A 21939-nucleotide genomic window follows, 5' to 3' on the forward strand; every position below is an offset into this window, starting at 1 on the left:
ATGTCCGTGTGAGAGATCATTGGCACTGTGAGAGAACTCTTCCTGCGTGTAGTTGATGATTAATCCCCGTTGACCTTCTCCCTGCAGGTACCCCAACGTGAACGTCCACAACTTCACCACCAGCTGGAGAGACGGCCTGGCGTTCAACGCCATCGTGCACAAACACAGGTCAACCACCTATCAGCACATTGACCCTGCGCACACCACACTTTCATCAAGTTGAAGTCAGCCATTAGATCTGTAGGCCGCTGGGTGCCATCGTCACCCTCCGTGCTCTCTATAAAGAGCTATATTTAGATGATGAACTGTTCCATTATCTCAGGATAAGTGCCTCACCCTCTGGTCCTATCAGGACCTCTTGTCTAATGAGGTCCACCTGCCATGACACCTCGTCTCTGGGGGGGTCTGAACCTCCTGTTAGTCTATGTGGGTCTCCTCAACCTTCCTCTCCTACAAACTTTCAGCAGTTTGGATACGTGGATGAAAAAAATCCAAATCATTGGAGTAAGTTGACCTAGATAACGGAAATAAAAACCCACTCGATTTTCACGCGAGAGCGCGCCTGGCAGCTCACTGGTGCCCCCTGCTGGTAGCGTGCTGCAGGACACGGCGGGGTTAACAGGTTGATTGTCAGTGGCTTCCCCTCGTTTGTTGAACACGGACAGGTTGAACTGAGATGAATGCCTGCACCGTTGCTGCCTGTTTGTGGGTTTCCAGAGTGTAGAAGTCATTTTCAGTGAGGAGTGATTAAATCTTCAGGCTACAAGATGGCACTGTCATCTCTACACGATCCCATTAAACAGAGTACAGAGACCACAGATAAGACAGACTTGAAAAAAATGATAATTAGACCATAAGTCTTCTACTTTGTTTACTAGTCAGACTGAATTCTGTCGTTTGGATTGCAGTCCTCCCAGCAATGAGATGAGTGTTGTCATTAACAAGCTCCCACCCTTTCTCTTTCCAGATCGGACCTCATCGAGTTTGACACCCTGAAGCGGTCCAACGCCCACTACAACCTCCAGAACGCCTTCAACGTGGCGGAGAAAGAGCTCGGCGTCACCAAGCTGCTGGACCCAGAAGGTGAGCGTGGTCCAGGGGAGGGACACCTGGGAACGTGGGAGTTACCCCCCACCAAGAGGAGCCTCTGTCCTGGGATGGCTGTCTGGACTGGGGGAGGGAGGGGTGGAGGGGTGGAGGGGCTGGGGTGGATGGATGGATTACCTGAATGAATTACAGCTTAAGAGCCAATAGGAGATGGGAGGCCAGACTGGGCACAGTGGCTTAGGGATGCCTTCTGACATCACTGGTCTGAAAGGGAAGTCCATATATGGTGACTGTTTGGCTTCCCTTCTGAGCCCTGAGCTGGATTTGAAGACGAGGCCCACGTGTTCTTAAAGGAAATGGGATGTGTGTGTGTGTGTGTGTGTGTGCATGCTAAGTAGATGAGAGGGATAATGGTGCTCCAGTGAGGCAGGCTGACAGTGCTGTGTCTTTGTCCAGATGTGAATGTGGACCAGCCCGATGAGAAGTCCATCATCACATATGTGGCCACCTACTACCACTACTTCTCCAAGATGAAGGCCCTGGCCGTGGAGGGCAAGAGGATCGGCAAGGTGGGCTACTGTGTGTGTGTGTGTGTATATGTGTGTGTGTATATGTGTGTGTGTATATGTGTGTGTATATGTGTGTGTGTGCGTGTAGGTGCATACAGACTCCGTGTGCTTCCGTGTGTGTCTGTGTGTGTGTGGGTGCATACAGACTGCGTGTGCTTCCGTGAGCGTTGTGTAGGTGCTAACAGACTGCGTGTGTGTGACCTGTGACCCTCACCCCTCCTGCCTGCCTCGCCAGGTGCTGGACTACGCCATCGAGGCCGACCAGCTGATCGACAAGTACGAGACCCTGGCGTCGGAGCTGCTGCAGTGGATCGAGCAGACCATCCTGACCCTCAACGACCGGCAGCTGGCCAACTCCCTGAGCACCGTGCAGAACCAGCTGCAGGCCTTCAACACCTACCGCACCGTGGAGAAGCCCCCCAAGTGAGAGAGGGGTCTGGGGGGGGGAGCACTCCTGGTCTGGGGGGGTAGGGGGGGAGTTTAGCGGAGGGAAGCACATTCCAGAACCAGAGAGATTTTCAAAACGGGTCAACAGTGAGGTTTCTGACCTGTGTGTGTGTGTGTGTGTGTGTTTGCCCAGATTCACAGAGAAGGGGAACCTGGAGGTGCTGCTCTTCACCATCCAGAGCAAGATGAGAGCCAACAACCAGAAGGTGTACATGCCCAGAGAGGGCAAGCTCATCACTGACATCAACAAGGTAGGATCCTGCCCCCGGGACCTTAGCTCCGGGTGGGGCTCCTCCACACAGACCCTCCTCCTCCCAGTACAGGAGCCTGCTCTCTCTCTCTGCTCTGACCATCTGCGTTCTGATTGGCCGCCCAGGCCTGGGAGCGCCTGGAGAAGGCGGAGCACGAGCGCGAGCTGGCGCTGAGGAACGAGCTGATTCGCCAGGAGAAGCTGGAGATGCTCGCCGCCCGCTTCGACCGCAAGGCCGCCATGAGGGAGACCTGGCTGAGCGAGAACCAGAGGCTCGTCTCCCAGGTAACCGACGACAGAGGGAGGGTGTCATCCGTCCCCATGGCAATTCCAGCTGGGATAATCAGTGACTGTGATGGCGTCATGTTGATTGAGTGGACAGCTTTATGGACACACAGCTGCCAGGAAGATGAGCAGTTTTAATTATCTCTCCAGTGCAGGTGGGAGGGATTTACCTGAATGTGGCTTATCTCCCCACTGTGGCGGTTAATAACCTGTATTTATGCTCTCTTCCTCAAGGGCAATGTCTAACGTTGCTGGAAACACCTTTTGGGATTTGTTCTGAGGGAGGGAGGGAAGCAGCGATGGTCTCGAACAGACCAGCCCGTTATGGCGCTAACCTTTGCCCCCTGACCCCCCCCTCCCCCACACAGGACAACTTTGGCGTGGACCTGGGGGCGGTGGAGGCGGCCACCCGCAAACACGAGGCCATCGAGACGGACATCGGGGCGTACGGCGAGCGCGTGGCCACCGTGGAGTCGGTGGCCCGCGAGCTGGAGGCGGAGGGATACCACGACGTGAGGCGCGTGCTGGCGCGGAGGGACAACGTGCTGCGGCTGTGGGAGTACCTGAAGGAGCTGCTGGCGGCACGGCGGGAGAGGCTGCACGCCCACAGGGACCTGCAGAGGCTGCTGCAGGAGATGCGCTACATCATGGACTGGATGGGAGACATGAAGGTAGAGGACGGGAGATGTGGGCCGTACAGAGGAGGGTTAAAACCCAGTCAGATTGACGTTGTCGAGCTCTGTTTGACAGGGAGGATGACAGAGGGCTTTACGGATGGCCACAGATCAGCACGTAGAACCAACCTAAACCCCTCAAAGAAGAAAATTGAAAAAATACATTCGGAGAAACTAAAGTGGAGGAAACGTTTTACTGCTACCACAGGCCCCAGTGACTCACTATTCCCTGTAGTCTTAGTCGTTGTGCAGCCAGAACACAAACCTCTAATCTCTTAAATGGAACGAGGTGCTGATGCACAGACAACATGTCACACCCTGTCTAACCCAATCATGTTTAGTAGTCCACTGAAACTCACAGAAGGCTGCCCTGCCCTCCCCCACCCCCTGCCCTGCCCTCCCCCACCCCCTGCCCTCCCCCAGCCTCTGCCCTCCCCCACCCCCACCCCCTGCCCTGCCCTCCCCCACCCCCTGCCCTGTCCTCCCCCACCCCCTGCCCTCCCACACCCCCTGCCCTCCCCCACCCTCTGCCCTGCCCTCTCCCACCCTCTGCCCTCCCCCACCCCCTGCCCTGCCCTCTCCCACCCTCTGCCCTCCCCCACCCCCTGCCCTGCCCTCCCCCACCCCCTGCCCTGCCCTCCCCCACCCCCTGCCCTGCCCTCCCCCACCCCCTGCCCTGCCCTGTCCTGTCCTGTCTGTGTTGGGGTTTACCAGGATGTGCTGAGCTAGGCACACTGCCACAGTAGGCTTAGCCCTCAGAAAACCCCTCTCCCCACCGCGAGCACATCACCAGCAAACAGATCGATAGGCCCTCCATGAACCCACTTTTGTCTCAAGTTAATAAGTCTCATTTATTATCAGTCTCTCCGAAGGCTAGACCCCGTTATTGACCCTGCTGGCTTCATCTATAACTTCCAGTAGCAGCGGGGAGCAGAAATAGTTTTTTCCGTCCCTGCCATTTACCCTCTAATTAGACGCAGTAAAATGTTTCAAATCCAAACATTGTAAAAAGCAGGAACGAAATGCGAGTCTCCTAGTCCGTCCCGATTGTTGCTGCCCATCGGCATCTTGCCTCCCAGCCATCGCAGTCTCCAGAGTCACTGTGTGTCGCCAGCCCTGCCAGGGAGCCAGACGAGCGGGGGGGGGGGGCTAGGTCCTGGGTGTTGGTGTGATGTGTAAGCCCTGCTGTGCGCTGTGTCCCCAGGGCCGCCTGCAGTCCCAGGACAGCGGGAGGCACCTGCACGACGTGGAGGACCTGCTGCAGACGCACACCCTGGTGGAGGCCGACATCTCGGCCCAGGCGGAGAGGGTCCGCGCTGTGCAGGGCGCCGCCCAGCGCTTCACCTCCGACGAGCAGGGTGAGACGTCACGCACGCACGCACACTCACACGTAGCAATTGAAAATAATTTGATTTGAAGTGATGTATCTTTTAGGCCATGTATCGCAAACAACTGTGCTATTTTGGGGGAGTTCTTCTTCTGTCTCTGCTTTAATTATTCAGTGAGGAATGATTTGGGTTTGATCCCACTCTCCCTCTCTCCCTGTCTCTCTCTCTCTTTCTCTCTCTCTCTTTCTCTCTTTCTCTCTCTCTCTCTCTCTCTCTCTCTCTCTCTCTCTCTCTCTCTCTCTCTCTCTCTCTCTCTCTCTCTCTCTCTCTCTCTCTCTCTCTCTCTCTCTCTCTCTGTCTCTCTCTCTCTCTGTCTCTCTCTCTCTCTCTCTCTCTCTCTCTCTCTCTCTCTCTCTCTCTCTCTCTCTCTCTCTCTCTCTCTCTCTCTCTCTCTCTCTCTCTCTCTCTCAGTGTACAAGCCGTGTGAGCCAGCGCTGGTGGATGAGAAGGTGACCCTGCTGGGCCGGGCCTACGACGACCTGGGCCAGCTGGCGGGCGAGCGGCGGGGCCGCCTGGAGGACTCCCGGCGGCTGTGGCAGTTCCTGTGGGAGCTGGGCGAGGAGGCGGCCTGGATCCGCGAGCAGGAGCAGATCCTGGCGGCGGGCGACTGCGGCCGCGACCTCACCTCCGCCCTGCACCTGCTCAGCAAGCACGAGGCCTTCCGGGACGAGATGGCGGCGCGCTACGGCCCGCTGAGCAACAGCATTGCCTCCGGGGAGGCCCTGGTGGAGGAGGGGCACGTCGGGGCGGCCGAGGTCACCGAGAGGATCCGGGACGTGCGAGCTCAGTGGGCACACCTGGAGGAGGTGAGCGAGCCTGGGAGGACCCAGAGCCGGGTCGGGAGAGAGCGCATGCTGTAATATCCTCCTGTTGCGTCACCAGCAGGGCGTAAACGGTGTGTCCCATCCCCCCCCCGTCCCCAGACCTCCCAGCTGAGGGAGCAGAGCCTCAAGGAGGCGTCGGCCATGCACCAGTTCCAGACGGACGCCAACGACATGGAGGCGTGGATCATGGAGACGCTGAGGCAGGTGTCCAGCCAGGAGGTGGGCCACGACGAGTTCTCCACGCAGACGCTGGCCCGCAAGCAGAGGGAGGTGGAGGAGGAGGTCCAGAGCCACCGGCCCCTCATCGACTCCCTGCACGAGCAGGCCCAGAGCCTGCCCCAGGCCTACACGCACTCCCCTCAGGTCAGGCCTCTCCCTGCCTCCCCCAGCTCCCTTAATCTGAGCCCTCCCTCCCTCCCATCCCCCCGTCTCGGCTCTGCCCTGCTCCGTGGTCTAACCCGGTCGTCCCGGCCGTCCCCAGGTGGAGGGGCGCCTGCCCGCCATAGAGCAGCGCTACGAGGAGCTGGCGTCGCTGTCGGCGTCGCGGCGGAAGGCCCTGGAGGGGGCGCTGGCCCTCTACCGCATGTACAGCGAGGCGGGGGCCTGCCAGCTGTGGGTGGGGGAGAAGGAGCAGTGGCTGGACAGCATGGAGATCCCCACCAAGCTGGAGGACCTGGAGGTGGTGCAGCAGAGGTGAGGGGGTGAGGGAGTGAGGGAGGGAGGGAGGGAGGGAGGGAGGGAGGGAGGGAGGGAGGGAGGGAGGGAGGGAGGGAGGGAGGGAGGGAGGGAGGGAGGGAGGGAGGGAGGGAGGGGGGAGGGGGGAGGGGGGAGGGGGGAGGGGGGAGGGAGAGCGTGGGGGAGGGAGAGAGAGAGTGGGGGAGGGAGGGAGGGAGGGAATATTAGACAGTGAAGTCTCACTTACGATTGACTTGAGTGATACTGTTACTTAACGTGTGGTGTCGTTATTGGTGCCGTCTTGATATTTGACACTTTCCTGCGTGTTATCATCGGAGCACACCGCGGTTCCGTCCTGTTCTCCAGAGTGTGTGTGTGTGTAATGAGAGTGAACATTAGCTGTTGCTGCGTGTGCAGGTTTGAGACGCTGGAGCCCGAGATGAACAACCTGGGCACTCGCATCACGGACGTCAACCAGGTGGCAGAGCAGCTGCTGGGCTCTGACAACCGCAGCAAGGAGCAGATTCACCAGACCCAGGACCAGCTCAACGACAGGTCAGAGGCCGCGACAACGTGCCAATACGCTCAAAACATTTCATCAGAACGATGCGCTGACTAAAGACTGTGTGAGAAGTGGACAGCGAGGGAGCTAAGGGTTTCCGTGCTGTCGTTCCCCAGGTGGAAGGAGTTCCAGCGGCTGGCGGAGCAGAAGAAGCAGGACCTGGAGTCCGCCCTGAACATCCAGAACTACCACCTGGAGTGCAACGAGATCCAGACCTGGATGAGGGAGAAGACCAAGGTGATCGAGTCCACCCAGAGCCTGGGAAACGACCTGGCTGGGGTCATGGCCCTGCAGCGCAAGCTCACCGGCATGGAGAGAGACCTGGAGGCCATTCAGGTACAGTGGGGGGGGGGGGGGGGGGGTGAGGGGTGAGGAGGAGCAAGAGTATTAATGTAGGCTAGTGGCACCCAAACGTCATTTTGGAGTCGTTCATGGGGCTAGTGTGCTTTCCCGAGCGTAAACAAAATGTCATTGTTTTTTTGTTTTTATCACTCTGTTTCCCTCCCCATGTGTGTGTGTGCAGGGTAAGCTGGACGACCTGAGGCAGGAGGCTGAGAAGCTGGCCCGGGAACACCCCGAGCAGGCGGAGGAGATCCACGCCCGCCTGGGCGGCATCCAGGAGGTGTGGGAGGAGCTCAACGCCACCATGAAGCGGCGGGAGGAGTCCCTGGGCGAGGCCAGCAAGCTGCAGGGCTTCCTGCGCGACCTGGACGACTTCCAGTCGTGGCTGTCGCGCACGCAGACGGCCGTGGCGTCCGAGGACATCCCCACGTCGCTGGCCGAGGCCGAGCGCCTGCTCGCCCAGCACGAGAGCATCAAGAACGAGGTGGACAACTACAAGGAGGACTACGAGAAGATGCGGGCGCTGGGGGAGGAGGTGACCCAGGGCCAGACGGACGCCCAGTACATGTTCCTGGCCCAGAGGCTGCAGGCGCTCGACACGGGCTGGCACGAGCTGCGCCGCATGTGGGAGAACCGCCACAGCCTCCTGGCCCAGGCCTTCGACTTCCAGACGTTCCTGCGCGACGTGAAGCAGGCGGAGAGCTTCCTCAACAGCCAGGTGGGGCGGAGAGGGCGGAGGGGAAGTGGGGGCTTTCTCGGGGGCGAGGTCGCGTGTGGAACTGATGCCTGTGGGAACTTAACGTGCTTATAACCTTGTTTATCTCTCTCTCTCGTTTTCTCTCTGTCTCCTTCCCTCCCTGCCTCCCTGTAGGAGTATGTGCTGTCCCACACCGAGATGCCCTCCAGCCTGCAGGGGGCAGAAGAGGCCATAAAGAAGCATGAGGACTTCCTGACCACCATGGAGGCCAGCGAGGAGAAGATCACCGGCGTGGTGGAGGCCGGCCGCCGCCTCGTCGGCGACCTCAACACCAACTCCGACAAGATCGAGGAGAAGGCCGACTCCATCCAGGAGAGGTGAGGGAGGGAAAGAGGGAGGGAGGGAGGGAAGGAGGGAAGAGTTTGCGTAAGGGATCAAACCCTAATACATTTCCTCATTGAGTAGTGTCTCATTCTGTGTCCGCTCTGTTTCATCATCAGACACCAGAAGAACAAGGAGGCCGCTAACGAGCTCCTGGCAAAACTGAAGGACAACCGTGAACTTCAGGACTTCCTCCAAGACGGACAGGAGGTAAACACAGGCATTACTACAGCCTGCAGCTCTGACCGTCCAAATCCCTTTGTCATTCCCACAGTAGTTTGTTGTCTCCTGGTATTGGTTTGACCCGTTTGTGCTCTCCACAGCTCTCTCTCTGGATCAACGAGAAGATGCTGACCGCCCAGGACATGTCGTACGACGAGGCGAGGAACCTCCACAGCAAGTGGCAGAAGCACCAGGCCTTCATGGCTGAGCTGGCCTCCAACAAGGACTGGCTGGACAAACTGGACAAGGTAAAGGCCATGGTTGGGTCTGTGTGACATCACTGCCTGGGCTCGTCTGGCATTGTGTCCATCTGTCTGCTCTCGTGCTCAACTGTCCTCTTATGCTACTTCCTCCACACCTCTTTTCCTCACCCCCTTCAACTCTCCTACCCCTCCACCACCCCTCCTCCTCCCCACCCTTCCTCCTCCCCACCCCTCCTCCTCCCCACCCCTCCTCCTCCCCACCCCTCCTCTTCCCCACCCCTCCTCCTCCCCACCCCTCCTCCTCACCACCCCTCCTCCTCACCACCCCTCCTCCTCCCCACCCCTCCTCCTGCCCACCCCTCCTCCTCCGCACCCCTCCTCCTGCCCACCCCTCCTCCTCCCCACCCCTCCTCCTCCCCACCCCTCCTCCTGCCCACCCCTCCTCCTCCGCACCCCTCCTCCTCCGCACCCCTCCTCCTGCCCACCCCTCCTCCTCCCCACCCCTCCTCCTCCCCACCCCTCCTCCTCCCCACCCCTCCTCCTGCCCACCCCATCTCCTGCCCACCCCTCCTCCTGCCCGCCCCTCCTCCTCCCCTCCCCCCCGTCAGGAGAGCCAGGCCCTGGTGAAGGAGAAGCCCGAGCTGCAGCCGGTGGTGCAGCAGACGGTGGAGGGCCTGCAGGCGCAGTGGGAGGAGCTGGAGAGCACCACGCGCACCAAGGCGCAGTGCCTGTTTGATGCCAACAGGGCGGAGCTGTTCACCCAGAGCTGCTCGGCCCTGGACGGCTGGCTGAAGAACCTGGAGGGCCAGCTGCAGAGCGACGACTTTGGCAAGGACCTGACCAGCGTCAACATCCTGCTCAAGAAGCACCAGGTGAAGTGACGGACAGCTTTAGTTTTGTCCCCAGGAGGGGCAAAAAAGAGCATACTCTATCAAAAAGACTTCTCCATTTAGTCATTTAGCAGACGCTCTTATCCAGAGCGACTTACAGTAAGTATAGGGATATTACCCCCGAGGCAAGTAGGGTGAAGTGCCGTGCCCAAGGACGCAACGTCAATTGGCACGGCCGGGAATCAAACCGGCAACCTTCTGATTAATAGCCCGATCAGCCATCTATAACCCCCTTCTACATGATTAGTAGTGTATGTGTGTGGGGGGGGGGAGTCCACTGTTGTCTGACGAAGCCTCCTGGCTGTTGCTTCTGCAGATGCTGGAGCACCAGATGGAGGTGCGTGAGAAGGAGGTGCAGTCCCTGCAGTCCCAGGCCCTGGCCCTGTCCCAGGAGGACGCAGGGCTGGCCGAGGTGGACGGCCAGCAGAGGCGCGTCACCGACAGCTTCGGCCAGCTGCAGGAGCCCCTCAAGCAGAGGCAGCAGAGGCTGCTGGCCTCCAAAGAGGCCCACCAGTTCAACCGAGACCTGGAGGACGAGATCGTGAGTGGGGGGGGGGGGGGTTTGAGAGATGGTTTATAGCGGGGAGGGGTATGTGGATGGCTCAGTGACTGCAGAGTTTGGAGGTTCAACAGATAAAAGGCTAAATGACTACCTTGATACCTACATTTGTATGACATGACGCAGCAGAGCCTTTCCAGTTGTAGTTTCATCGAGGTTGTATGTGTATAACTCATTGCGTGTGTCTGGTCGTCCTCAGCTGTGGGTGAAGGAGAGGATGCCACTGGCCAACTCCACCGACCACGGCAAGGACCTGCCCAGTGTGCAGCTGCTCATCAAGAAGAACCAGGTACACACCCTGTCCCCACGCGCCAAAGGTGCGCCGGCGCCACCTCCTGGAGGAGAGAGAGCACTGCGTCACCTTTTTTCCAATCTGCTACCCCACTTGTAAACAAACCTCCCCTCCCCGTTGTGCAGACCCTGCAGAAGGAGATCCAGGGCCACCAGCCACGCATCGACGACATCCAGGCCCACCGGCGGAGCATGTCCCCGGGGCAGGAGGAGGTGGACGGGGAGAGGCAGGAGGCCCTGGAGGGCCGCCTGGCCGAGCTCAGGGACCTGTGGGCCCAGCTCATTGCCGAGACGGACGAGCGACACGTGCGCCTGGTGGAGGCCAACCGCGCCCAGCAGTTCTACACGGACGCTGCCGAGGCCGAGGCCTGGATGGGGGAGCAGGAGCTGCACATGATGTCGGAGGAGAAGGCCAAGGTGAGGCTGTGAGGCCGGGAGGCCAGGAGGCCGGGAGGCCAGGAGGCCGACGGGAGGAGCACAGAGGGGATCGGCCGTGGCCAGATGAGCGGAGCGCCAAGATGTGTTTTTATTTTTCTCTCTCAATTGTCGTTGCGTAATCGATGCACTTTCCTCCATCCGTGTGTGTGTGTGTGTGTGTGCTGCAGGATGAGCAGAGTGCCATGGTGATGGTGAAGAAGCATCAGATCCTGGAACAGGCCCTGGAGGATTACGCCCAGACCATCCACCAGCTGGCCAACAGCAGCCGCCTCATGGTCACCAGCGAGCACCCCGAGAGGTCAGAGGTCATAGAGGGCTCGACCAGGCCAGAGGGAGAGCCACACAACCCTAACCCTAATATCTGAGGAGGAGTGATACGGCTGGGGACTGAGGGTCATGTTGGGGTCTGCTTCCCTGTGCTCAGTGAGAGGCTGACCCTACGGCAAGCCCAGGTGGACAAGCTGTACGCGGGGCTGAAGGACCTGGCGGAGGAGCGTCGCGGCCGCCTGCAGGAGAGGCTGAGGCTGACCCAGCTGAAGAGGGAGGTGGACGACCTGGAGCAGTGGATCGCTGAGAGGGAGGTGGTGGCCGGCTCTCACGAGCTGGGCCAGGACTACGAGCACGTCACGGTGAGAGCAGCTTCTAACCACCAACACCCCCCCCCCACCACCCCGCACACACCTGGATAATAGGGGTGGGAATCTTTTGGTACCTCAAGATTAAAAATAAAAAAAGATTCACATAAATTTGTGATTCAATCTTATTCGCTACCAGACTGAATCGCGATTCGCTACCAGACTGAATCGCGATTCAAATGTGAATCCATTTTCCCCCCCAACCCCTACTGGATAACCAGCTTGGCATCCAGCCAGCCGTAGACCAGGGCTGCTAACCGCCCCCCCTCTGTGTTAGATGCTGAGGGACAAGTTCCGGGAGTTCGCCCGGGACACCAGCAACATCGGGCAGGAGCGCGTGGACGGCGTCAACGGGCAGGCGGACGACCTGATCGAGACGGGCCACCCGGAGAACGCCACGGTGGCCGAGTGGAAGGACGGCCTGAACGAGGCGTGGGCCGACCTGCTGGAGCTGATCGACACGCGCACGCAGATGCTGGCCGCCTCGTACGAGCTGCACCGCTTCCACCAGGACGGCCGCGAGGCGCTGGGCCGCGTGCGGGAGAAGCACGAGGCGCTGCCCTCGGAGCTGGGCCGCGACCTCAACACTGTCCAGCACCTGCACAGGCAGCACACGGCCTACGAGCACGACATCCAGGCCCTCAGCGGCCAGGTACGCACACGCGCTACACCGCCCGACCTCCCTCCACCCCTCCCTCTAAACCCGGGCAGCGTGCGTGGTCACTGAGCTGGTCTTCCTCCGCTCCCCCCCTCCGCAGGTGAACCAGGTGCAGGATGACGCGGCGAGGCTGCAGAAGGCCTACGCCGGGGAGAAGGCGGAGGAGATCCACCGCAGCGAGCGCTCCGTCACCGAGGCCTGGGAGGGCCTGCTGGGGGCCGGCCAGGCTCGCCGGCTCCTCCTGCTGGACACGGTGGAGAAGTTCCGCTTCTCCAACATGGTGCGCGACCTCGTGCTGTGGATGGACGGGGTCAACCTGCAGATCGACGCCCACGACAGCCCCAGGTGAAGCCCCGCCCCGCCCCTTGTTCGACTTGATTGCCGTTGAGCAAGTACAACGACAGTACCACCACATCTGTCCTGGGATTGGATTCTCCGGTGAAGGAGAGTGATTGGTGCCTGACCTGACCTGTCTGTGCCCTGCCTGCGTTCTCCAGGGATGTGTCCTCAGCTGGGCTGGTCATCGCCAACCACCAGGACATCAAGTCTGAGATCGAGACCCGGGCCGACAGCTTCACCGCCTGCTATGAGATGGGCAACACTCTCATCAACAACAACCACTACGCAGCTGACGAGGTATGGACACACACCACACACACACCTACACATCGCACACACACACCACACATCACACACACACACACCACACACACACACATCACACACACCACACATCACACACACACACCACACATCACACACACACACACCACACACACACCCCTACACACACAGACCACACACACATACACACACACACACACAGACATACATATACAGAGTTGTTGGCTGTTGGACTGCTGTCCTGACCCGTGCGATGTGACCACGTCTCAGATCCGGGAGAAGCTGGACCAGCTCCAGGGTCGGAGGGCCGAGACCAACAAGAAGTGGCAGGACAAGATGGACCACCTCCAAATAGGTATGCTCTCTGGGCAGAGCGGGTGAGAGGGGTATGCTCTCTGGGCAGAGCGGGTGAGAGGGGTATGCTCTCTGGGCAGGGCGGGTGAGAGGGGTATGCTCTCTGGGCAGGGCGGGTGAGAGGGGTATGCTCTCTGGGCAGGGCGGGTGAGAGGGGTATGATCTCTGGGCAGGGCGGGTGAGAGGGGTATGCTCTCTGGGCAGGGCGGGTGAGAGGGGTATGATCTCTGGGCAGAGCTGGTGAGAGGGGTATGATCTCTGGGCAGGGCGGGTGAGAGGGGTATGCTCTCTGGGCAGGGCGGGTGAGAGGGGTATGATCTCTGGGCAGGGCGGGTGAGAGGGGTATGCTCTCTGGGCAGGGCGGGTGAGAGGGGTATGCTCTCTGGGCAGGGCGGGTGAGAGGTATGACCTCTGGGCAGGGCGGGTGAGGGGTATGATCTCTGGGCAGGGTGGGTGAGAGGGGTATGATCTCTGGGCAGAGCTGGTGAGAGGGGTATGATCTCTGGGCAGGGCGGGTGAGAGGGGTATGATCTCTGGGCAGGGCGGGTGAGAGGGGTATGATCTCTGGGCAGGGTGGGTGAGAGGGGTATGACCTCTGGGCAGGGTGGGTGAGAGGGGTATGATCTCTGGGCAGGGCGGGTGAGAGGGGTATGATCTCTGGGCAGGGCGGGTGAGAGGGGTATGATCTCTGGGCAGGGCGGGTGAGGGCAGTTGAACTAGTAGAACTCAGTAGCAGGTGAGTGTGGGGTGTCAGTACATCTGTGCATGTGGTCTGCGTGTCTCACGCCCCCGGTGTGGCCCGCCTGGCCCTCGCCGTGTCTCCGTCAGTCCTGGAGGTGCTGCAGTTCGGCCGGGACGCCTCCGTGGCCGAGTCGTGGCTGGCGGGGCAGGAGCCCCTGGTGAGGGCGGGGGAGCTGGGCGCCAACGTGGACGAGGTGGAGAGCCTCATCAAACGCCACGAGGCCTTCGAGAAGCTGGCCCACGGCTGGGAGGAGCGCTTCGTCCTGCTGGAGAAGCTCACCACGGTGAGTGTGTGTGTGAGGTGTGTGTGTGTGAGGTGTGTGTGTGTGTGGGTGTGTGTGTGAGGTGTTGGAACAGACCTAGCAGGCACGGCATCCCCTGTGCCTGCCAGAATGTGGAGTGCGTCTGGCTCCTTCCTCCGGCCACAGCCCTGTCTGGCCCCTCAGACAGCGGCTGGTGCGCTCCTCCGTTAAACATCCCTCTGTGTGTCAGCTGGAGGAGCAGGAGCGCCAGCGGAGGATAGAGGAGGAGGAGAGGGCGAGGCGGCCCCCCACACCGCCCCCCACCGAAGTGGCTCCGTCCGAGGCCGAGAGCCAAGCACATGAATCTGCTGCCAGGTGAGTCTGGGAGGCCCGGAGGCCCGGGCTGTGGAGGTGTAGAGCGCAGGGGCAGAGCAATTAGACTCTGAATCAAGAGGTTCCAGGTTCGAATCCCCCTTTGTTGTTTTGGATAAAAGGGTTAGGGTTATGGTCTATGTACACACATCTTCTGGACATGTCTGGGTCGTCTTCTCACCCCCCCCCCCCCCCTGTACCCCTCCAGGACCAGCCTGGACCAGACCACCCTGAACCAGTCAGTATCTGTCAATGGAGTCCACAGTGACCAGGACACGTCCCAGGTGAGACACACCTCCCACAGTCTCATCATGCTGATGCTCTTTACATCCAGTCACATCCAGTCACATCCGGACACAACCAGTCACAACCAGTCACATCCAGACACATCCAGACACAACCAGTCACAACCAGTCACAACCAGTCACATCCAGACACATCCAGACACAACCAGTCACAACCAGTCACAACCAGTCACAACCAGTCACAACCAGTCACAACCAGTCACAACCAGTCACAACCAGTCACATCCAGTCACATCCATTCTCAGGGATGTTTGACCTGTGATTTGATTTTTTGGTCACAGTTTGGATGTTCAATGTCATCTTCTTCACGTCGTCTTAACCATGTATGATGATGTGTTTTCATTGTTTGTACGTGTGACAATATGTATATCTTGTAACTTGTAAGTTATCATTAAGAAGACCTATACGGTCGGTTCAACATCAGTCCGTTTATGTGAGTTTGTTTATGATATGTGTCTGTGTCTTTGTACAATGTACTTGTTTGTGTGTCAGGGTCTTGTTATGTTTCACTAACACTGGCGAGCAACACTCCACACTCCAGGACCTCTTAACTCTCCTGTTGCGTTTTTACTTGCAGTCCTTATCAGTCTCGTTGTCAGTGGGAAAGAAAGCCCAGCCTAAGCCCGTCTCTAAGCCCAAGCAGCTGGAGCGGGTGAGTACCCGACCAGGCGTAGTCCTAGCCTAGCCTCCTCATCCCTCCCCTCTCCCCATGCCTGGCCTGCACCCTGCTCCTGGTCTGCCGCAGTACCCCAGCCTGGCCCAGCAGAGGGCGCCATTGCTCCCTGTCACGGCTGCCATCATTGCTTCCTTTGAGCGCACGCACAACCTCCCTAGTGTTGCTGTCCAGGCCTGTCCCTCCCCCCCCCCCCCCCAGGCTCTCCTGGCTACGGATTCCTCACATCCCTCTGCTCGTGAGTGGAACATAAGTGGAACAGTCTCTGTCCTTAGTTCCCCTCAGTCTGTCTCCGTAACTGTCCAGGACACGAGTGGTTGGGAGAGCAATTGTTGTTATTAGCTTGAAGCTAGCGAATAGAACCCCATGTGTCGTCTTGACTCGTGAAAGTAGCTTCGCCCAAGTGGTGTTGTGTTTCTGCGTGCATTCGGCTGTTGTTTAGTAGGCCGACTGGAGAGTAGGTTTTCAACTGAGGCGGAAACTCAAGATTTCCTCTCAAATCCAAGTGGATGCCAGGGAACGTAGTGAACCATGTGTTGTCCCTCATGGGTCGCAGTAAGCCTCATCACTTCCTGCTGCCCTTGTTATGGACCATGTCTGGTGTTCAGTGGAAACGTCATTGCATGAGTGTGTGTGGTGCTGAGTGTGTGTGGTGCTGTGTGTGTGTGTGTGTGTCTGAGACGCTGGGCTGGCCTCCTGCTTCTCCCCTCCTGGCAGTGAGGGGGCGCTGTGTCACGGGTCACCCCTGTTTAGAGTGAGTCGGTATCTGTGTGAGAATGTTTCTGTGTTTCTGTGTGAGGATGTTTCTGTGTTTCTGTGTGAGGATGTTTCCGTGCGAGGATGTTTCCGTGCGCGGATGTTTGCGTGTGAGGATGTTTCTGTGCGAGGATGTTCCGTGCGAGGATGTTTCTGTGCGAGGATGTTTCTGTGTGAGGATGTTTCTGTGTTTCTGTGTGAGGATGTTTTCGTGCGAGGATGTTTTCGTGTGAGGATGTTTTCGTGTGAGGATGTTTTCGTGTGAGGATGTTTCCGTGCGAGGATGTTTCCGTGCGAGGATGTTTCCGTGCGAGGATGTTTCCGTGCGAGGATGTTTCTGTGTGAGGGTGTCTGTGTTTCTGTGTAGTCCTCCTGTGTTTGTCACGTTTAGCGCATCGTGAGTTCACCAACAACGACACACTGCTGTTGTTGTTGTTGTTGTCGGCCAGTGGTGTCATCATGGCTGCTAGCTCTGTGGTCTTTCTTTAAAGGAGAGCGAGAGAGAGCGAGAGAGAGCGAGAGAGAGCGAGAGAGAGCGAGAGAGAGCGAGAGAGAGCGAGAGAGAGACAGACAGACAGACAGACAGACAGACAGACAGACAGACAGACAGACAGACAGACAGAGAGAGAGAGAGAGAGAGAGAGAGAGAGAGAGAGAGAGACAGACAGAGAGAGAGAGAGAGAGAGAGAGTGTGTGATGTGCTCCGTCCAGCCGTGTGCTGACTAGCCCGTCTCTCCCCCTGCAGGGCTCTGAGACGGACTCTGTGAACGGGCCGGGTCGAGACAGCGGCCTGGCCTCCTCCAGGCTGGACCCGTCGGCCACGCTGCCCAGCAGGGGCGGGGCCGAGTCGGGCCCCGACGCCATGGAGGGCATGCTCTGCCGCAAGCAGGAGATGGAGTCACACAGCAAGAAGGCAGCTACCAGGTAAGGGAGGGGAGACTGTGTGTGTGTGGGCAGGGGGGAGTAAAGGGAAGGACAGAAAGGAGGACCGGGAAGAAGAGGGGCAAGGAGACATGAACATGGAGGTGAGGAGAGTGAAAGACAGGGCTGTGATCACTTTGTGACCTCTGACTGAGCGCCCCTCCCCTCAGATCCTGGCAGAACGTGTACTGCGTCCTGCGGAAGGGAAGCCTGGGCTTCTACAAGGACAACAAGAGCGCGTCCAACGGGATCCCCTACCACGGCGAGGTGCCCATCAGCCTGGGGGAGGCCGTGTGCGAGGTGGCCAACGACTACAAGAAGAGGAAACACGTCTTCAAGCTTCGGTAGGAGCACGTCGAGAGGGGAGGAGGTGGGGTGAAGGGCGGGCGGTTCGTCGGTTGATTTGATTCGATGGCTGAATGAGCCCGGTCGCTCGTTCTCCGGGTGACACTCAGAGAGAGCCCAGTCACTGGGGTCTTAATGTTGTAGAGGTGATCCAGAGGGGAGTAGAGATGTGCTAACACTGAGTCCCTCCATGTTGTCCCTGCAGGCTAGGAGATGGGAAGGAGTATCTGTTCCAAGCGAAGGACGAGGTGAGCGCCAACACAAACTGGTCATAACGTGGCTCCGGTCATACCTGTCTGTCAGTCGGAGTTAACCCTCTCCCTCTCTCTCTCTCTCTCTCTCTCTCTCTCTCTCTCTCTCTCTCTCTCTCTCTCTCTCCGTGTTTGTCAGGGGGAGATGAGCTCCTGGATCCGCTCCATCCAGGCCATCATCCCCCCGGTGGGCTCAGGGGACCACTCTCCCGTGGGCCCCCGGGCCCTAAGCCGAGCCATGACCATGCCCCCCATCTCCCCCAGCTCGGCCGAGGCCGGGGGCGTCACCATGCGCAACAAGGACGGCAAGGACAAGGACCGGGAGAAGAGGTTCAGCTTCTTCGGCAAGAAGAAATAAAGACATTTTGGTGTCGAGGGGGGAAATAACACACCGACTTCAACCCAAACAATATTTGTCAACAAAAATTCCAACAAACTGAAACGGGCAGAAAGGAAAAAGCGGTCTTGTTGCCTCAAACGCTTTGCTGTTTGGCCTCAGCCCTAAGGAGTCTCTCAACAACTACAACAGGCAGAGCTTGCTCTCTCTTTCTATCTCTATTCATTTGTCAGTTATTTCCCTTTAGCTATCTGGAACCGTCTCCACATCCAGCATCACCCCCAGTACTCCTCTGTCCATGGCTTTTGTGAGTTTTAGGCTTTTGGGCCAACAGAGCTATATTGGCCGGACTCACTAGTAGATAACGAGGGGATTCTTGTGGAAGCAGGGATAGTCACTCCGTCTCTGGCCAAGAGAGAGTGAGGCTCCCTCCAGTCCGATCCCCCACCACTCTAGATCCGGTTTGGGTTGAGTTAGCTGTGTCAGCCTGTCTGGAGACAGGCAGCCTACTTCAATGCTGTTAAAGTGGCACAGGGGAGAGCGACCATGGCACACGGTGCTATGGCAGGTTCCATCTTTACCTGTTTTCTCATCTCTCCCTCTCTTTCTCCCTTCGGAAGGACCACTTCGATTTTGTTTTTGTTTTGGTATTGATGTTAATAACTTTACCAATACTATTGCTGTTATTTTATTTATCTTTTTTTGCTGTTGCAGGTTTGAGAAAAGATATTATTTAAAAGAGTTTGTCAGTAGAAATCTTGAGTAATGTTAAGGAGGAGAGTTTGGGATGAGCGTACGAGACCACGTTGGTCTTGATTCTGTTTGTTTTGTTCTCTTTTTTTTTTTCTTGGAAGGGAATGTTCTGAGGCGTTTTTAAAAACGGTACATTTTAGCAGTGTGCAGTAAGTAATCATCAGTGGGGAAAATGAAAAATAGATATTTAAAGTGATTTTATTTTCAATTTTATCTCAACTCTTACTTGTATTTGATTTTGTTCTTCTTCTGAGGGATTAATTCTGCATTGATTTTGAGTTGTTTCTTTATAAAGCAGAGAGGGTTAGTTTTCTAGTAAGGGTGAGTGTGAGTTGTGGTGCTGTTGGTTTTGCACGTTTTCTGTTACTCTTGATCAGAGGCAGCAAGTTGGGTGCCACTGTTCTATCTTTACACACACACCCACACACACACACACACACTCACACCAAACGGAAGTTAATGGGATGGCTTCAGAAAAAAAAAAAAGGAAAAAAAATGTTGTTTTGGTTTGAACATGTAGATGACACTGCTAAATGGATTAAACGCTCCTCCTGGATGATTCTCAGACTTCAGTTTTCCTCTTCAAATACCTGCTCCAGGTATAGACACGTAGTATGTCTGAACCCTGATCAGGAGAGGATCTGGGCCACGGGAACCCTCCTCTGAGAGACTGGGGGGGGCAAGCAGGGCAGAGAGGTGGGGGGTGGGGGGTCATTATAGGTGGGCTAAGGAATGATGAGGTGGCAGATGGGTTTTGGGGTAAAGAATGTGTGATGTCAAGTGCAGGATGATGATGCCTGAGAGAGCTGAGCCTTACTCAAGCCCATGTTTACTTTGTACTTTTCACAAGCCCAGACTATCCATTTAATTCAATCAGTGCTTAACCACAGAGCGAGCTTTATCGTGGATAACGCATCGTTTGGTACAAATCTTCAAAAGAATGTTTCAAATGCTGCCCTTGGCCTTGACTTCCTGTATGGCCTTAATACCCAGGTACTATACTGTATACTAGACAGGCTCACAGCCTCGGCTTCAGGATGTGAGGTGAAGGACAGCAGTAACCATGGCGATCTCTCTACGTTTGATAGTGACAGCGAGGGGGGGGGGGAGTCTTAGTGGGTTTTCAAGGCGAGCTGTGTGCTGCGTGCTGTTCAGTATGTGGCATGGCTTCATATAGGATTATACTTGTGTATGTGTCATCGTTGTCTCCTAGTCCCATCTACTTGATGTTGCCTAGGTACGTGAGGTTCCATGTAAGCAATGTCTAGCATGGCATGATATACCATGAAACCCATACTGGGTAGGGTGGAGAATTACACAGGACCGAACTGGTCAAACGATCTCACCTCTTAACAGTTAAAGATCAAAAATACAAAGAACAGTTCATTGGAACGTAATATTTGTTTATTAGTATTGCAAGGCTTCTTACCCTTGTAGATGTTTTTGCCAGTTGCTCTCTCATTGCCAATAGGGGTAGGAGCTGTAATGGATGTTTTAAAGAACATTTCAGATAAACTAAGCAGATCGACCGGCCTAAACTGCTTGGCAGCAGACTGTTTTGTCTACGAGGTTCTCAGAACCAGCTTTGAGGCTGAACTTCTGTTTAGAGTGCGGAAGCAGCTGAAAGGTTCAGTCAGGGATCTAAGTGTTAAGCAGCGAAGCTGAAAGCTGGCTTGGTTAGGACTTCCTGTCTACCAAACTCCCAGACCAACACCTGAACGTTAAAAACAAGCTTGAATGGACACTCCAAACTTCCGAAGCTCGGTTCTAGTGCCCTCTCGTGGACGTACTTGTGCTATGGTGACCCTCTTGAAATCCTGCCAGATTCAAGGAGGTGCAGGTGTGAACAATGAACAGCCCAGGCAAATGATCGGTGAATCTCTGGATCTCTTATGAATGTTGACGTCTTAAAAGTAGGTTGGCCAAATTGGTCATGTGATGCAAAATAATGGATGCTGTTATTTCAAATGCTTTAAACACCATCTCTCTCTAGGACACAAAACACACACACACACACACACACACACCCTGAATTGCCTGGCTGTGAACTGGTGTCAAACTTGGGTTGATGATGTTCAGTCTGAGGTGAGTGATGACTGAAAAAGACAGACTTTATAATTGATGGCAGAGGGCTGGTAAGCGCTTAGAGGGCGATGCTGTTGAGGGACTGTCCCAAACGTGTCTGAAGAAGAGACGCCTCCTGCTTGAAGAGGAACAGACACACGTGGACAAGAAGACAGATGGCAAATTTGAGCTTCCCTTTTTAGCTTTCGGCAGCAAGGGGAGGGGGTGTGCTGTTTTACAGGGGCTTGTATTTTCTCATCCGGTGATCGGTTCTGCAGCGTTTGATAAGCCTGTTCTGCAGCGTTTGATAAGCCTGTCCATGCAAACTCATTTTCATGACTTTTAAAGAATGTCAGTCCCTTCCTCTGTGACTAATTCGAGTTGTTAATATCACTACTATGATTGATTATGTTTATTATCATTCTTATTATTGCTACTGTTATTACTACTACTACTGTTACTACTGCAACTTACTTATTAGTACAACTATAACTGCTGTCCATTTTCAGGTATTTGTCTGTAATACCAGACCCTTCCACAAGATGTCCGTGTGCTGTGGAGCATTTTCACTATGAATCGAAATGTTTGTTGACTTGTGTATCTACATCTAATATTAGGAATAATAAAACATGGTTTAAAAGAAAAACATGCCTTGTGCATGTGTGTAGTTATTTGTAATGTGTCTCTTTGATTGTGTATTTGAAACTACAATACAACTTTACATGCATTTCCGAATCCCGTTCGTCTCAGTGTTCATGTCTGAAATAGAAGCTTTTACATGCTGACAGAGGGCATGATAATGCCAGGTAACCAGTAAATAATTTACATGACCCCAACGACACCAATCTGTTAAGCACAGAGGTGAGTCAACGTTCACTGCAGAACCTTCAGTTACGTTACTCTGTTACATTAGCTGGTTTCTGGGTGATCCAAACTGGCACTTCGAAAACGATCTGTGCAGCTCCCAAGGGCCAGCCGTGGGAGCACACGGTCACATCCTCAGGCCTATCCTGACGTCGAAGGCAGAGAGAGGAAGGGCATTTCAGGCATATCCTGTCTCCCGTTTGCCAGACATGAACAAACAGCTCTGAGAGAGTACGTCTTGTTCTTGATTTTCTTGTCAACTTGGCTGCACATGGCCTCCTCTAAGTGCTTCTAATGTGC

At 56.3% G+C, this 21939-nt stretch overlaps 1 protein-coding gene across 3 annotated transcripts in view; it reads left to right on the forward strand.

The window, feature by feature from the left end:
* The window catches only part of sptbn2 (spectrin, beta, non-erythrocytic 2), a 54328-nt gene extending 32907 nt beyond the window's left edge, over positions 1-21421 (forward strand). For all 3 annotated transcript variants that reach the window (XM_084697572.1, XM_084697570.1, XM_084697571.1), the window contains 34 exons: positions 88-168; positions 968-1083; positions 1504-1616; positions 1852-2039; positions 2197-2314; positions 2440-2598; positions 2967-3269; positions 4477-4630; positions 5072-5466; positions 5584-5847; positions 5966-6177; positions 6577-6714; positions 6838-7057; positions 7245-7781; positions 7935-8137; positions 8261-8351; positions 8465-8611; positions 9175-9438; positions 9773-9997; positions 10215-10304; positions 10433-10723; positions 10912-11042; positions 11169-11373; positions 11657-12031; positions 12138-12382; positions 12535-12673; positions 12932-13016; positions 13844-14040; positions 14249-14373; positions 14579-14654; positions 16850-17028; positions 17196-17369; positions 17576-17618; positions 17761-21421. In XM_084697572.1, coding sequence (XP_084553698.1) covers positions 88-168; positions 968-1083; positions 1504-1616; positions 1852-2039; positions 2197-2314; positions 2440-2598; positions 2967-3269; positions 4477-4630; positions 5072-5466; positions 5584-5847; positions 5966-6177; positions 6577-6714; positions 6838-7057; positions 7245-7781; positions 7935-8137; positions 8261-8351; positions 8465-8611; positions 9175-9438; positions 9773-9997; positions 10215-10304; positions 10433-10723; positions 10912-11042; positions 11169-11373; positions 11657-12031; positions 12138-12382; positions 12535-12673; positions 12932-13016; positions 13844-14040; positions 14249-14373; positions 14579-14654; positions 16850-17028; positions 17196-17369; positions 17576-17618; positions 17761-17979 — 6502 coding nt within the window. In that variant the 3' untranslated portion in view covers positions 17980-21421. The remainder of the gene's footprint in view (positions 1-87; positions 169-967; positions 1084-1503; positions 1617-1851; positions 2040-2196; positions 2315-2439; positions 2599-2966; positions 3270-4476; positions 4631-5071; positions 5467-5583; positions 5848-5965; positions 6178-6576; positions 6715-6837; positions 7058-7244; positions 7782-7934; positions 8138-8260; positions 8352-8464; positions 8612-9174; positions 9439-9772; positions 9998-10214; positions 10305-10432; positions 10724-10911; positions 11043-11168; positions 11374-11656; positions 12032-12137; positions 12383-12534; positions 12674-12931; positions 13017-13843; positions 14041-14248; positions 14374-14578; positions 14655-16849; positions 17029-17195; positions 17370-17575; positions 17619-17760) is intronic.
* The last annotated feature ends 518 nt before the right edge of the window (positions 21422-21939 follow it).

The sequence above is a fragment of the Hypomesus nipponensis genome, chromosome 5 (assembly GCF_054491055.1).
Source record: "Hypomesus nipponensis isolate SF chromosome 5, ASM5449105v1, whole genome shotgun sequence".
NCBI classification, from domain to species: domain Eukaryota; kingdom Metazoa; phylum Chordata; class Actinopteri; order Osmeriformes; family Osmeridae; genus Hypomesus; species Hypomesus nipponensis.